This window comes from Terrapene carolina, unplaced genomic scaffold, assembly GCF_002925995.2.
Source record: "Terrapene carolina triunguis isolate 2854851 unplaced genomic scaffold, T_m_triunguis-2.0 Scaffold66, whole genome shotgun sequence".
In the NCBI taxonomy this organism is placed as follows: domain Eukaryota; kingdom Metazoa; phylum Chordata; order Testudines; family Emydidae; genus Terrapene; species Terrapene triunguis.
Window position 1 is genome coordinate 21,676,717 of NW_020664417.1, and position 17,565 is coordinate 21,694,281.

Here is a 17,565-nt window from a genome sequence, read left to right on the forward strand (position 1 = left end):
TGAAAGTTGCATTCCCAGTCTCTATGCATCTGAAGAAGTGAGGTTTTTACCCACGAAAGCTTATGCCCAAATAAATCTGTTAGTCTTTACGGTGCCACCAGACTCCTTGTTGTCTGTGTCATTTGAGTCAGCCACAGAACAAAGTGACAATAAGATATTTTCTGCTAAACAAAAACACACTTACTGGTCTTCAAAGAATCATTTGTCCCTGAGTGTGACATGACTGTTTTGCCAAGTCTAAGCCATAAATTATTAAGGGAATGTACTTGGGAGGGTAGAGTGGAGGGAGGGTCCATCTGTTTACATGGTTTTATAGTTTTTAAAAAGAAAATGGTCTAATTAACACCTTTACAGCAAGAATAGCTTCTGAAAACCTGATTTAGATGAGGTGACTATCTACTAGGTAAATGCTCCTGAGTGCACAGCCTTAGTAATTGATTTGTTAATGACACCCATCCTGCCCAGATGAACCTTACCTTGTTGCTTACAGGCGTGAAGGATCTAGATGTTATCTATACTAATAAAACATTAAACAAGGGCCATATTTATAGTAGGCACTCTATAAATCAGGTCAAGGCAGGTCAGAGCTGCATAATAAGAAACAACTACAGGCTAGATCTTACTACTGTAACTGAACACCCTTGTTACTTTTCTTTGGCCCTTGGGATCAAGACTAGTAGTGTGTTCCTATCCACCTCAGAATGGTGTTTCTCTTGACATAAACCCAAGTAAACTCATTCATTACGACAGTCATTACTTTTGCACATCTTGAGAATCTCTATAAATTTTAAAAGAAACATCTTAAATAGCCATTTCCCCTACTCCTAAGAAGTTGAAGGATTACTTTCTATTGTATTAGGTTTGACACATCTGATAAATTTCATATGACATACTAAAAGACAATTTTTTCAGCTGTTTTTCATTCAGTTTGTTTCATTGCATCTCAGTATCTGCCCTGCTACTGCAAAGTTCATTTTCTACTATGACTGATTCTCATTCTCTTTAGTTACCAAGTAACAGGAATCTTTTTTATTTAAATAAAAAATTGCCTTTGTCACATTGTTCCACAGTTAACTAGCTAAAGCTTTTTAGCAAAAAGTAAATATTGCTTTTGGCCTGCTTTAACAATCAATTTCTAATGAAGGAAATATTGATAATTCTGATGAGTGCCACTGCAAGTCAAAGATCATGCCCCTGTCAACTGCTCTGTCATTTTCCATAAATCTCAGCAATATTATATAGATATTGATTGAGCATTAAACATCATCGGTAATATTAAGAGGATTTTGTATATATATTTAAAGTAATACATTATATTATGCACTTCTGTCCTACTTGGGTTATAAAAGGACTAAGCACTAAATAAATTAAACAAAAGTTAGTGTTACAATTCTCAGTTACAACTTCCCCACGCCCCATACACAAAAGATTAGCTAATAAAAATTATAGTATCAGTGATATGAGTCCACAGAAAGAGGAAGAAAGAAAATCCATAAGACACTGATGAGATAGAATCCTTATTAAAAAACTATAGGAAGAAACTTAAGATTCTGTAAAGTGCCATATTTTAATATTATAACTATCAAGAGCATTAAGGAATGCAAAGTTATGTTTGTAAAACTCAAAATGATTGATTCAAAGGAGAACTGAACTACTGATTTGCATCATAAACCAGAGAAAAATACTAGTATTTGCAGATCAAAAGTCTCAAACCTCACAATGTGCTGAAAGCTATGATCAGGGAGCCATCAAATACTGTGACATAAAACACAGAAGTTACCTTCCTTCGTTGACAAGTTCAATAAATGCTAGGCCTGCATTCTTCTGTATTGAGTTCTGCCACTCCTGAAAAGTAAAAGAAAGAAGCGGAAGCACTTAGTTTTATAAATATAGGTAAAACAACAACTTACATATTCTAAGCAGAATTATCCGACTATAATTATTTGAGGAGAAAGCCATGTCATCAAGTCAAAGTAAGCTAAGAGATCCCTGAAAAAAACAGATTACATATTTCTTTTCACTCCAGTTTATCCTCCTATTTAACATCATGTGATGTCACAATCTAATTTCAAACAGGTCTCCTAATTCCTCTAGTTCACTGATGTACTAGTCTCTGCTTCAATGAATCTCAGTAATGTAGCCCATGTGTTGGTTACATTTCTTTCAGTTTCATTTTTAAGCCATATTATTTCAAATATAGTATGATTTTCCTTATTGTCCAAAGGATTACTTTACATACATATTGGTTATATACTGGCAACACTGATGCCATCTTCTCACAAAGGTATAACACCACTCCCTCTCTTCCAAAATCAGTCCTATATTTTCATGTTATCAAATATTAGATCATGGAGACCTGCTATCTTTCCAGATTTTTGTACACATTAACATTTTTCTAAGGGCACGGCTACACTAGAGAAATTACCACGGCGCTGTAAGCTCTCTAATGTAGCCACTTTAAGCCGACTGGAGAGAGCTCTCCCATTGGCTTAGCTACTCCAGCCCCCAAAATTGACAGAAGCTATGTAGTCGGGAGAAGCTCTCCCATCAACATAGCGCTGTGCACACCAGTGCTTATGTCAGCATAACTTATGTCATTCAGGGGGGTGATTTATTCACCCCCCCCAAGTGACAAAAATTATGCCAAAGCAAGCTGTAGTGTAGACGTAGCCTAAATAGCAGCAGTGGCAGGAATGTTACATACACTATATATTCACATTATGTTTAATGGGGCCCTATCGTGTAATAGCACACCTCCCAATGCATTGTTTTCCTATGAAAGTCCCACAGCCCAGTAACTCATTTGCTAATTCGTGCTCCTGTTCATGGAGCTCAAAAGAGTTCATCTCCCCTGCAATAACTTAAGCCCCTTTCTTGACAATGCCCTATAAAGGAACAATTCTTCAATGGCAGTGGGATGGCCAGACCTCATGTGTTTTTTTCCATATCTAACTTCCATGATTTTTTGCAGTTTTGTCTGGTTAGATTTTTATGTCCACAATGTTCTTAAAAAAAAAAAAAATCACACTCATCACTCACTTCAGCACTGTCACCATTGTCCTTTTAATCTCATCAGCACTCCCATGATAGACAGAAAATGTGAAAATACAAAAGTTTCTTGAAAGCAATGGAATATTTCAAAGCATAGGACTTTTTTTTCTGATCTTGAGTCAGGTGAAAAAGTCACATTCCTTCTCCGTTTCATTTATTAAAACGGCACGTATAATTTTAAATTCTCTCTCACAATCATTAGCACAAAGATTAGATCACACAACAAAATCAATAGCACAGTATTGTTTCTTTGTGCCTCCAATCCCAAGCAAGACAAAATTCAAGATTTTTTAAAATTCAAGCTATCAAAGAAAGGGAAGACATGGGAAATCTGAACTCTCATAGTTCTGATTCCTTGAGATCTTAGGTGCTCTTACATACTTTTGTAAATTGTATTAACATACTACAGTTTTGAAGAGCTCAAGGATAAAGCGATCTTCAGTGAAAAGAGTGGGATTAGCATATATTATTTCTCATGAAGTGCAATGAATTTTTACTATTATAGCTCAGTACCTTACATCCATTATCAAGCTATTTTAGTTATAATCTTACCAATTAAATCCTCTACTTACTCACTGTATTAGATTTTTTTTTTTTTTTTTGCTCCACCTTGCTATCATTGTTTGCACTAGCTTTCATTGTTTTCATGTAATTCCTGCTGATGTTGCTCCTGTCCTACTTCCCCTAGGCCTCCCTAGTATCTTATTACCCTCACTGCATTGTTTTAAAATAGTTTGTAAGCATCTTGAGCTAAGTATTACTCCTCTTTATTAGGAAACACCTAGCACACTTTTGGGTGCTGTTAATATTATCAACAAACCCCCCACCATAATGAATTAATACACAAAAGCTTCTTTCATCTGAAATCAAGCTGTAAATATTTAACATTGTCTAACAAAGATAATGTAGTATATAGGGTTCTCCAGAAACTTTACAGAAGGAAAAGCAAATTAAAGAATTACTTTTCTGTTTATGACATTGTCCATCTGTTTCTTCGTGCTAATAATGGCTTTCTTCTTGAATAGCACTGCAATGCTTTAAAACTTAATTGGTGAAGATGAAAGTTGCCAAAAGTGAAGAGAAAGTGCATTTATCATTGTATCTTTCAGCATTTTTCTCCACATCAGAAACAATTATCAAAGGAGGCGTTAGTCTAAACAATTTCATAAACCACAGCTGAACACGCCCTAAAGCGAGCTTTAATAGTTGAAAGAGAAGCTTAATGGTCATCGTCTTTCATGATCAATTCAATATTTCACCACAGCATATACACCCTCTACAACAATTATACTCACTATGCATCCTGCATTGTTATACCAAGATCTTAGTTATTCATCTCCCAAAGGTACTGATGAAAAACCATGTTAAAAGGCTCAAACTCAACCACTAATGCAACTAAATAACTACACAACACATTTAAGCACTTTGAAAAGGAAGGACTACAAGAAGAGATCAACAAAGTCAATAATTTCATACTTGTTCTAAGCTGTACTTAATTGACTATCATTTCCTATGGCTATAAATGTTTACTCTCTAGCAGACATAAGCTACTTCTAATGCTCTTGGTCAGTGTACAATGTACAGTGAAGCAGAAAAGAAGAGAAGCATTGAACACCATCATAAGCATTGGCTCCAATGAAAATATTAATAAGCATTGGCAAGAGCCCATGGGTCTGAAATTACATTTTATTCAAATGCTCTGACTAATGAGGGAATTTCTTACTTTATAATTAATATTTCACCAGCCTCTTAATGGGATATGTAAGCACTTTTGATAAGTATACTAAAAGTGATCTAAATGCACTGTAGTTTTTTAAATACTATCGCTTTTCTTGAAATGCTGTTTTATGACTTCTCCAAACAATGTCAATTTCATTAAGGATATAGATACTGGTACACCTCCGGCAGCAACATTACAGTAGGGGAACTATTTCTCTCACAAAGTGAATAACATCAGCTGTTAGATAAGCAGCAAGTTGCATTTACACTAATAATCTTTTAAAACGTATACCTAAAATTAATTCAAAACTAGCAGTGCAGAGACAAGTAATCTTGACAGCACAGCAGAAGCACATAAAGGTGTACTGCTCTTTGAATTATTTTGTTCTCACTAAAATACTGTTTAAGGGTCAAGACTGAGTTTATTCACAGCACATTCTTCTTAGTACTATTCTTCAAAACGAAGAACAAAAGTATAGGGTGAAATCCTGGCCCTGTTTCATCCATAGTGTTTGTGAGCAAACAATGCACAAATTGATTAAAAAGTTCTTGTAACAACTTGGTTAAAATAACCCTGGAAAGTATCAGGGGGGAGGGAGGGAATCTTAGAAGCAGAAACAAATAAAAAAAGAGGAAGACAAGGGAAAACAGAACATTTCAGTAACTTTAAAAATAACATTACTAAAGTACACTTACACAATTGGAATTTAATTTTAATGTCTATGACATTATGAAACTTTCCATTTTAATAAAAAAGGGCAAATTCATAAATCAAAATTCAGAGTATTTAATAGCAAGACAGATAAATGAGTAACTCATGCAATATAGACAGAAGGGCTTGCAAATTTAAGAGTACCACTCTGTACCTCTCAGTTGATGTAAATAAACTTGCAAAATAAGTTCTCATACAGAATTAAATGGAGTAATAAATTTATGATTTCTTCGCCAATTTATTATTCGGCTCAAATTAAATGTGTCACTAACTAAAAGGTGGCTAACTTCATATTTTCATCTCATGATTTAATCAGGTACTTAGAATATGACCAATCTAATAATAAAACACATATTGATAGTACCATATACTACATGAAAAAGCAGATTTATTGAAGCCACAAACATGTAACTAAGAATAAGTGACCCAATGACAATCAAATTTTTTTATATATTATATAAAATCACTGCAATTTTTGGTACAGCTAATGGGAAGGGCACCAAAACACTTTCTTTCACACCCTCTTTTCCGAATCCGATTCTAGCTGTCATATCATGCTCATGAATCCTATCCAGAGAAGAGCGTAAGAAAGAAAACGTTTTGGTGCCCTTCCCACTAGTTATACCAAAAATTGCAGAGATGTTTACGTCAGAAAGCGTGCTTCTCCTGAACTCTATCATATAACACAAGAAGCACATATGGGTTGAGCCTAGTGTTAGCCTTGACCAACTAACTTGTTAAAATACAAGTTGTCCTGCCAACACAAAGGTTTTTAAATGTGTTTGCTCATGCTTACAAAAATTATCCTGTTTAGACAAGGCCTAAAAGCAGGCTATCCTAGCTTCTCTTCCAACCTCACCAATTCAAGTTATTGGTGGAAGTAATTGTCAGAATCCCCCTGTACCACCATTTCTTTGCTGAAGAGTTCAGTGCTTCAAATAAAAGGCCCCAATTTGTACAAGACATTGAAATTAACAACTCCACCCTGCATAGCACATCAGGTCCCGGCCAAAAACTTCTTGGCTCTGTGGGTACCATATGCTGGCCTCTAGTCTATGGGTATGTGTACACTGCAATTAGCCACAGCAGGCCTGTGCCAGCTGACTTGGGCTTGGGCTACAGGGCTGTCTAATTGAAATGTAAACATTCAGCCTCAGGAGCCCGAGCTCTGGGACCCTCCCGCATCATGGGGTCCGTTCCCTTTGCCAATCCCACCAAAGCTCCCACTTGGTGAACAGGAGATGCCTTTAAACATCTGTACAAACCTTTTATTTCAAAGGTACACCAGTAGCCATTTGACAGCATCAATACCATTGTAAAGGAGATGAATGCTCTTTAACACTTATATTTCCGTACTTTCAGTAGGGACAATAAAAGGGTGTCTATCTAAGAAAAAGGAGAATTCAGAAAAATGCCTCAGACTAGTGGTATCCAACGTTTTTGGCCTGATGGCCGAAATATTTTTTTAAATGGTCAATACTCAAAAGCAGATTCTCTGCTCCCTTTTGCTACTCAGGCAGTAAAAGAACCCATAAGCCCGTGGCATGGGGATACGTGTGGCATGGGGTGCCCTTTAGCAGACAGAGCTGGTTCTGCTATGTCCTACACTGCCTTCTCTGCAGCTCATGATGTAGTGCACATGGCAAGGGTGAGGTGGAAGTAGCTGCATTGCAGTGCCCTGAGGTTATCCCCAGCTGTTGTGTGGTCCCTAGAGGACCTTTGCCAGCCCTTAGGCTGCTGAAATCTAAACTAGGACTGAGGCAGAGAATCAGGGAAATACAACTAGTTGCTGGTTCTCAACTTCTCTTCTTTCACCTTTCTGAGGCTCCAGAGCAGTTGTGTAGAGAGGGGAGCCATCCTTTGCTAAGTGCTCCCCTAGGCTCAGATACAGCCAGCCAAGCTCCATTCTGCTTTCCCTGGGGCTTCAGCAGACTGGCAATAGAGCAAGCACAACTACTCTCCTCCTCTCTGTTCTCTGGTGCAACAGGTAGCCAACAGGGAAGCTGCTAAGCAGTTTACAGTACAAAGGAGATAGCAACTGCTTAGAGTGCTTCTCCTAATAATGGGGCTGATTTGAACAGTTCAGCTAAAAAGATGGAGGCTATGGTTTAGGACACATTTTCAAACCATAATCAAGCACACCTTTTCTTAAAACACAGGCTTTCAAGGGCCACAGCCTCAAAGGCCACAGACTGGACAAAAATATGAGTAGGTTATAATACTGAAACAAATGTCATGCTTTTCCTTTTGCACAAATATATGATCACACTTATTGACTCTCCAGTATCGTGAATGAAGTTTTGATTCAATTTCATACTTATATATGGGAAAATTTACGCAGATGAGATGCTGCCATCCCTCACTTTTCAGTCAATATTAAGAATACACTTAACGTGTGTGTGTGTGTGTGTGTGTGTGTGTGTGTGTATTATACACAGACCCCTCTTTAATCTGGTAACTTCATCACTGACAAAGTCCAAGGACTCTCCTTTATGACAGTGATGAAACAGGTTAAAAAAATATTAAATATTACTTGAAACGGGGACAAAGAACATTTGTATATAGCCACAATTTTCATCTTCACACTTTCAGGAAGCAGTTATTCCAAGTATATTTCAAATAAGAAGCCCAACATTTGTATGTTATACTATTAATTGTATCAAAATTCTGTATATCTAATTAAACAATTTCATTACTAAGCAAATGTGTATATCTTCAGCCAGATATCCATAAATACTATTATATACTGATTTATTTTAAATTTGAAAAATGCACTACCAATTGCTTTTGGATAATCCCCCCCTCCCACCATCAGTTTTTTTTAAGAAGTTATATAAATATCTCCACTGCTACATATTTGTATTTTTAAAGCATTTTCCAGTGTGTTTGAAATTTAAATCCAGAAGTGAGGGAAAAAAGGTGGCAAATCAGTAGATACTTCATCCTTTGCTATATAAGTTATGGGAAGTTTTAATCATTTATTTCAATAATGAAAAAAGTGAGAAGGATGACTTCAACCCTGACAAATGTGAATGAGCCAGGAAAGGAACAGGGTGAGAAAATGTGTTAACATATGGCTAGGACACATATTATACACTAGACTAAAGGTCAAATCTGCACAAAAAACTTGCTCATGGAGAGATATAGTAATCTTTAAGTGCCTAAAGTAAACTATCAAGAACTTTTCAACAGTGTTTGCACTTGATGTCAGCACTCTCTCAGCACTACATCTACTACAAGCTTTGGTAAACTCAGCAATAAAGAACATAGAGTGAAAAGTAGCAGACTATCTTAGCTGATTCTTCATAGCGTAGAAGAGAAAACTATACAGTAAACTGAACAATTGTCAACCTAGACAAATCTATGTAGAATCCAAGTATAGTAAATTGTTTGGCACATGTTGCTGCAACTCCACCAAGGGTGAAATCCTGGCCTCATTGAAGTCATTGGGAGTTGGGATCAGGATTTCATCCTGTTTTAAGTCAAATAAAGCTGAAGAGGCAAACCCTATTTAGAATTTCCACACTAAAAGTAAATGTATGTATTGGTGTAAGCAGATGTTAAGCACTATAAAAGAACTGCAAAGCTACAAAAGCATGTGATGTCTTTCAAAACAAAAGTACTGAAGAAATAAATCTTCAGATTCACTCACTTTGTGTAGATCATGCATAGACCTGCATATGATAATAAGAAAAAAATCTAGCATTGACAAACTAACAAAAAAGGAATTAAACACAGAAATAGATCTGAATTTTGACAATTACACAACACAAAATACCTTGCAAAAAATATTTACTGCTGTTCCAAGCATGTAGAAAGTTGGTGAATTATTAAAAGAAATTTGACCAAAAAATGTCAATAGTTTTTTTTTAATTTAAAGATTTACTCATTATGATATCATTCCATACTAAACAATGGCCCCGTTATGACAGCCTTAACTTAGCGTCAATCTACCCAAGTCAAGTTCTCTCACTAATCAGTAAAGAGGATTTGATTTCAACAAGGGTGATAAAAGTTGCTCTAACCCTACCCAGCTACAAGCTCTCAACAGATGATCATCATTAAGCCTCTATCAAGGGTCCACGTACTGAGGCTCTAAAAATGTGTCCTATTAGTACATAGTCCGTCTGTTTGGCAACTCCAGTCATCAAGAGAAATGGCAGCTGTTGCCCTCCAAGGTCTGAAGTCAAGTCTTTAGGGAATCTGAAAGCCCAACTGGAAAAAGCAAGGCCTGTTCATTAGAGACTGCTCCAGGGGAAACTTGCAGGGCTGCCATTAGAACTATATAAAATAGCTAATTATTTTTATAAGACTTTAAAACTATCAAATGCACTCAGATACAATAAAAAGTATTTATTGCTTGCATTCCATTAAAAATACCTTTTTTTTTTTTTTTTTTTTTACACAAAAAGCAAAGCAGCTAGTGGTAGTGTACAACTAAAGCTTTTGTATTAAGCAATTTTAATAAGGTGGCAGAAAAGTGAATATATCACTGGGTAAAAAATTGTTTAAAACATATAGATGAAATCAGAATTTTTAAAATATTTGGATTTGGTATGAAATTAAGTTGATTCTATTAAGTACATTTGAAATAATGACATCCAAAGATATTTATTGTGTCTGTGTGTGTACATAATCTCCTGAAAAATGCAAGAACTGGAAAAAAAATTAAGGTACTGAGAACTGACTTGACTAACATTCTTTTCAATTCTGCTGATGTTTTTAAACCAATAGCAATATGAGTAGTTGGAAATGTCAAGGATGTATCCAAAAAAACAACAACACATCAGTTTTAAAAAATGTATTTGGCCCAATAAGTATCAAATTAACACTGAGCAAAGGACAGAGAAAAGAGGAGGAAAAAAATGTTAACACCACAATGAAACACTTGTGGAAGTGTTGGAACACAGTTTATCTTAAGAAAGCAGCTATCCTTGTCCCATCTCCCTTTCTGTGCGTTTTTGACAAGTATATATATTTTATTTGCATTAGAAAGGTATTTTTTAACATTTTAATCATGCTATGGAATCAATGTTTCGTATACTGAAATATTTTGCCAGTTATATACCCTGATAACACTGTATGTATTGAATTCTAAGAAGGTAAAAACAGATCACTACTACAGAATATTTATTACACAGTAACAAATCTTTTAAAAGTGTTATATGAAATTCATTAGTGTTCCTTAATCAATTCCTGGATCAACATGCACATTAGCTTCTGACAGCCTAATTCAAAAAAGCAATTACAACCCTAGTCCTTATGTAAAAAGACGACAGAAAGCAACTATGTTAAACCAGTTAAAGAGAATGAAAATGTAAAGAAAACAGATTAAGAATGATTTATATCAATGCCTAGTGCTGAAGTTAATTACAACTAACCCAATAAAATAGTGCCTTTATTATTGTACAGCAAGTAATAGCCTTAGACACAGAAAACAGAACTCTTTCTGCTGACTTTTGCATGCTCAATTCCACAGCACACTACATTAAGAATTAAACAAGTAGTAAATAAGCCATACAATAAGGAGTTTTTAACTAAAAGCAGAAGACTCCCCTGCTGTTTAACCATTTGGGGTATTCCATTGTGAACAGTGCTTCCTATAAACTGGCATTATGTTATGTGCCTAAGATTACCTTATAATGAGAATTTAATTTCAATACCTAAAATTAGAGTTCAACTCACAAGCTTTTATAGATTCTGAAAACAAACTTCATGCATTTAAAATTGTGTTAACCTGCTTACTGAAGTACTAGATTATTCAGTAAAATACTAAGTACAATTACATCCTGCAAAACAATACTCATCAGTTATACAATGAGAATTTTAAAGAGTAACAGGTAATTGACTTTTTCCTTGCTCTGCACAAATTTGTCCTGACAGACACTTACTACATTAAATATGTACACACACACACACACACACACACACACACACAGTGGTGACATTAATTTCATACCTCCACAAGATCTTACAATAGGTTGAGCCAATGTAATCTGTGGTAGTGCACAATATTTCTAAGCAGAGATCTTGGAATAGAAAATTAATTAACTCTTACCACCAGAACATTCATATAAAATTACCAAAAAAGGCAACCATGTAATATAAGGTTACTGCTCATTCAGCAGGGTCTGGTGACAATCACTATAGCTCCAGGTCTGTGTCACCAGAACTCCCTGATAAAATCCTCTATATTACAGCTATTTTAAAACCTGATTTTAAAAGGTGGAATATTTATACAAAAGGTGTTTGTAGTTTAATTTATATACAATACTCTAAATCATTACTTAAAAAGTATCATTACATCCATAAAAACAAGACCACATTAAGAAGTGACAGACTGTTCTGTGCTAAATACTAATCCCTCTGCCATCCAGAGTCAGCGACAGACTATAGATTTGGATAAAACTGAATCCATGGATCACTGGTTTTAGATCCATTGCCTGTGAGGGAAGAGGCAGTGGGCAAGCTACCTGGTCTCCCTTTCTCTCTAGCTAGCTGTTGCCATGACTCCTCAGGCAATGTCATCAGGGGTCAGGATTGAGTTCAACTAGCAGCAAAGCTTCCCTACTGCAGAGGTTCCTCCCCAGGTTCTTTCTTCACCAGCTATTGTTAATGCTGAGGAGGCAGGAGCATGAGAAGAAGAATAGCTAGGCTATTAGCTAAACCTAGCTGTAATCCTCAATATCAGTGCAGGACTCCGGGTGTCAAACAGTTCTACAGGAGATAAAGGTGCAACATAATTAAGGGAAAAAATTAGGGAAGGAAAAGTAGTTAGGAAAACCAATGAGGAAAAAGGACAGGTTGAGTGAACAACCCAGGAAAGAAAAAAGAAAAGGTTCTACATAAAGAAGTTGTGGGTGAAACATAGTAAATGCACAAATTTTATTTTTTTAGGAAGGGAAGCAAATCCAGGGCTGGCTAAATTGTGTTAAGACAATTACTACTTGTTGATCTCAGTGTTCATTTGCTGGGCAACCCATTTTAATTCTTGAGATTTTGTAAAATTAGTCCAGTCTGCCTTGCAAATGGCAGATTGTTAATTACAAGGCTTGGCAAACCATAACACACTTATAGCTGTACAGCTGCATTGATGGTGACAGACTGATATCGCCCAGAACAACTTCCAGAGACAACAGAGCAGCAGCAATTGTCCTGCCCAATGTTAAATAAGGTTTAACTAAGTAAGGCAGCATTCAAGACAGTCCCTGGTAAATAGCTTAAAAATCATAAAAGTTCTTCCCTATTATTACCCCTTCCCCACCCCTCAAATTTTTGTTTTAATATAAATCCTTATAAACAAATTCATTAAAAAAAAAAAAACATGCACAAGACTGGCTGGAACACATTCATATCTGTCACCAGGTATCAGTACTACCCATATATTTGAATGAATAGCTCTTTAGGACACACCGGTATGCAACCCTTCCCTGGATCACTACCCTCATGGTCTCCAGCCCTCTCCCTTTCTTTTGTCTTTCAATCTACAAAACTGCAATAAAAGAATTTAAACACAAACAAAAAAAAGTTGTACAACTAACATGAGATTTGCCATCATCACACTGCTGATTCTGCCTGTGTGTTCTATTCCTTTCCCCTATCCTTTGTCTGTCTTGTCTATTTATACTAAGCTCTTCCATACAACTGTTTCTTATTCCATGTTTGTACAGTGCCTAGCACAATAGAGACCCATTCTCGGTTAGCATCTACACACTACCACAATAAACACGATAAATAATCATGCTGGGCTGCACTAGCAAGCAAGCCTCTCCTAGACTTATCTGGTACAAAGTTTAAGAAAACAAAAATTTCCCTTACATATGAGGAGATGAATATAAGCAATTCCCTACATAAAAACAAAGGGCTCTGGAGGAAGTAAAACTGATTTCCCCCTCCCTAATTTTGGATCATTTTTATGAACAGTGGGGATCTGATATGTGGCAGAGATGCACCCCAGTTTCCTACTTGTGGCAACACCATTTGTGAATTATAAGATTATGCTGCTTTCATGAAGGATCTCAAAGCATTTTATGAAGATTAATTAATTAACCTCACAAACATTCCTTGAGTGGGTTAGATGTTATCCCTATTTCACAGACATGAAAACTGAGGCACAGAAGGTTTGAGTGACATGACCAAGGGTTAAACATTAAGTCTGGTTTAACCACTTTCTTCCTCTAGCATAACATTCAGGCCGGAGACCATTTTCCATCCAATCTTGAATTTTTTTTTTTTTTTTTAACAACTGTATTGAAAACATCAAGAATGAATGTGGTCAGATAACATGTAAGCAAAATAGTTCTTTTAATCAGTGTAAAACCAGAGACAAGTGTTTCTATACTCTGGACTTTTCATAATCTTGGACTTGTCCCTTCACTAGCCTCTCTCTCCATAGTTTCAAATTTAACAGACTAGCTGTAAAACAGCAGGGTGTCAAATTAAAGCACACTTTATTTTCAGAGGTCTCCACACTTATAGGCTGACTTCCTCTCAGGAAGAGTTCCATTTCACTGCATAGCCCAATCAGCAGGGAGCTCACAGAATTAAGTGCCAGTTGATATTACTTTGTTTTACATTTACCACCCATGAGAATATTGTTCAAAGTTCTAGTTAGAAAGCCAGCATGATATCATCCTTCTGACTAGACTGCCAAGCCACAGGGTGTGCTCTCACTGCACAAAATTCACCTTAAATGGTGGTGTTTTTTTAAGTCCTAGTGTGCTGGTGGAGCAACAGGATGCCTTTTACTTCAGAGAAGTCTTGCTTCTATAGCTAAATTATGATCCTCTAGTTCTGAACATGTGCAGCAATGTACTTTCATTTCAAATTAGGCTGTTTTTCCCCAAGCTTCTCATTTATATAAAAAAGAGTCTACTCTCCTCCTTAAACATATAAATGTATATCGATTCATGAATCATATATGTACAGAGCAGCACAATTTTACATTTTATGGGCTATAATTTCAAGTTGAATCGACATTTTAAAGTAAGTCAAAACCTAAACAAGCTTTTTCTGAATCTATGCATGTGATTTTCACTTAACAACTTTCTTCTCTCTTAAATGAACCTATCATACCTAGATAGCCTAAAACTGAAATAAGTAAACTGTATTTAATAAGAATCATAACTAAACAAAAACTCAAATCATAATCACTATGTTCACTTGAAAATGTATTGTAGGGAACAAGTGTGCTTTGGTAAAATGACCTCAAAAGTCTTATCCATCTCTAATTTCTATGACAAATTATTTCAAGCAGGGGATTTGGGGGGGGGGGCGGGGAGGTACTGTACTTGAGACATTCTAGGCATATAATCCGTATTTCAAAAGCACTATTCAATTCTTAAAGCATATAGTCTCTTTTGCAGAAACAAAGCTCCAAATATAAAAACTAATTCCAAAACAAAAATGGAGCACTTCTGGCATTACTGTGCATGCTGGTTAAAATTGCATTTGCTACAGTTACACATGTATCTCCATTTTATTCATTTTTGATACAGTTTAACTACATAATCATGTATGATCTGAAAAATAAAATACAATTATATCTAAAAACGTATCTCCTTGTAATAGGTTTTTTTAATAAAACTGTGCCGTTAATTACTTTTCAGCCAGCAGCAGTTTTCCTAATGTACAATTCATGTAAGCAGACCACAAAATTAACTAAGGTGACCTGTGTGTGCCAGCAAGTTTTCCTCATTACCATCATAGTCATTCTGTCCCATGCTGCACAAGAATGGTTTAGTAAGTACATTTCATATATACGACACTAATAGATATGTCAAATACACATACAGGGCTATAGTTGGAGAAATGCAAATGCATTAAAGACTGAATGCTTAAATGTAACTTATGGTAGATTTTTCATTAACATGGCATTCTTATAGAATTTTTAAAAGTAGTTTCATAAGTTACTGAATGAAGAAAAAAGTTCCATTGTGGAACGATTTGTTTAAAATCTGAAATGTCCTATCCCACTACTCACCTTATCAGAACATCATGACTGAGCCCCTTCTCCTGCACATTTTAGAGAGAGGCTCTTTACTGTTAATATTAGAAGCTGTATGGCTTTTACCTTTGAAAAAGAGATCGCAAATAAAGCACAGAACTATGCCTCTTCCCCTGCGTACCTCCTCTATTTTTTCAGTTTGTAACTGTACCCAGAGTGGCCTTCCTTAGCTGAGCACAATCACCCAACCACCACCTCAATGCAAAATGCACAGCGTGATTTTTGGTATGTCATAACTAAGTCAAATTTCAACAAGTTTTCATTAGTAAGCCAGTTCTCTCCTCACTGAGGACTATTTCCTTGTCAAATTTAAACTTTCTACCCCAAGTCATTTAAGCAACAAAAGTATGAAAAATATTACAAATATTTTTCCTTCATTTTCATATTCAAACACAGTTTTTGTTCATCTTAAAACTTTAATTTGTATACATTCCCCATTGGGGGAGAGAGTAAGCCTGGAAAATTTCACCCCACAGATAATAGTTATGGAAAGATATAATCAACTACAAACAGAATGGTAGAATGAAAACATTCATTCAGCTTTCACTGCAGCGGTCACTACCAGGCATAATATTACTGCCACAGACTCAATGTATCACTAAGTCAAGAACTAGGCAATTACTATTCATGAAGTATTGGCAGATGAATCTCCACACATTTTAACCTATTTCCACAGGTGATGTAATAGCAAGGGTTAAACTATATGCCTTCATTGATTTCTGACCAAATGCCATGGGCTCTAAATAGAAAGTCAAAACTGTGTTTGCTAAATTTCTGCTGAAAAGGTGACTGCACATCCAATGCATGTGCTACAAGTTATGTCCATCCATATTAGGTGCCTATATGCCTTTATACGCTAAACAGAGTTGAATAATAAGAGAGCTAAAATGTTGAAAAACTACAATGTTTTAAGTGCATTCTTTGATGTCCACACTGATAGTAAACAACTCCATATTTTCCTCAAACCACTCACTCCACAAGTGCCTGAAAAAGAGATTGACTAGAAAGTGAACAGATCCTGGCTCTTATCAGACCAAAGTGAGAGAGAGCCTGACTGTTCTACAGCTGAGGGCCCTCCATGGAAAATGCCCTGACTGAAACCCCTTCATTTCAACTGGGGGGCAACTCTATTTCAAGCATCTCCACTGAGCCCAACTGCAGAAGTATTGCACCATGAGACAGGTGGTTTTTCAGATAACTGGGCCAAAACATTGAGAGAACCAGAAAGAAACCAATTCAGAAGTGAAACTCCATCCAAAAAGCAGACAAAACACATTTTACACTAGCTTTGGTTTCCAAGTGTTCTTAGAATGCATTACAGTAATGTAGTTTTGAGGTGACAGAAATGGGTGAAATTTTTCAAATAGTTTATTCACTGAAAAAATGCAATTTTGGTTGATATGAATTTGTTTGTGAATTTGACAAGAATTCGACAAATAATTTCAGTCCCCATAAAATTTTTGGCCTACATTCACAAGCAGATGTATGCACCATTCACAGAATGGCTGGTGCTGGTAGCATCTTGTCCCTTTTATAATCTTTAGCTCAGTGGTTTGGGCATTCAACTGGGATGTGAGAGACCCAGATTAGACTCCCCCATTATGGAATAGGAGGATTTGAAGCTAGGTCCCTGGCCAGGTGCTCTAAAGGTTATGGGGATGGGGTACGCGACACCCCACTACCTCAGCCCCCTCTCCATTTTATGACTCTAGCCAGGGCCGGCTCCAGGCACCAGGCAACCAAGCTGGTGCTTGGGGCGGCACCTGGAGGGGGGCGGCGCGGTACTCCGGCCGCCGGGGAGAGTGGGGCCACAGCCGGGCTCGCCGCCCTCCCCCCGGCGCTCTGGCCCCCCTCCCCCCGCCCGCCAGGGGGAGAGCGGCGAGCCCTGCGCTCTGGCCGCCGGGGGAGAGCCGAGCCCCCGCCGGGGCTCGCCGCCCTGCCCCCGGCGCTCTGGCCGCCGGGGGGAGTGCCGAGCCCCCGCCGGGGCTCGTCGCCCTGCCCCCAGCGCTCTGGCCGCCGGGGGGAGAGCGGAGCCCCCGCCGGGGCTCGCCGCCCTCCCCCCTGGCGCCCTGCCCCC

At 37.1% G+C, this 17,565-nt stretch overlaps 1 protein-coding gene across 1 annotated transcript in view; it reads right to left on the minus strand.

The window, feature by feature from the left end:
- LRBA (LPS responsive beige-like anchor protein) overlaps positions 1-17,565 on the minus strand; it is a 558,096-nt gene that overhangs the window by 376,306 nt on the left and 164,225 nt on the right. Inside the window, exon 35 of the mRNA XM_024207579.3 lies at positions 1,781-1,845. Within this exon, the coding sequence (XP_024063347.2) occupies positions 1,781-1,845 (65 nt within the window). The remainder of the gene's footprint in view (positions 1-1,780; positions 1,846-17,565) is intronic.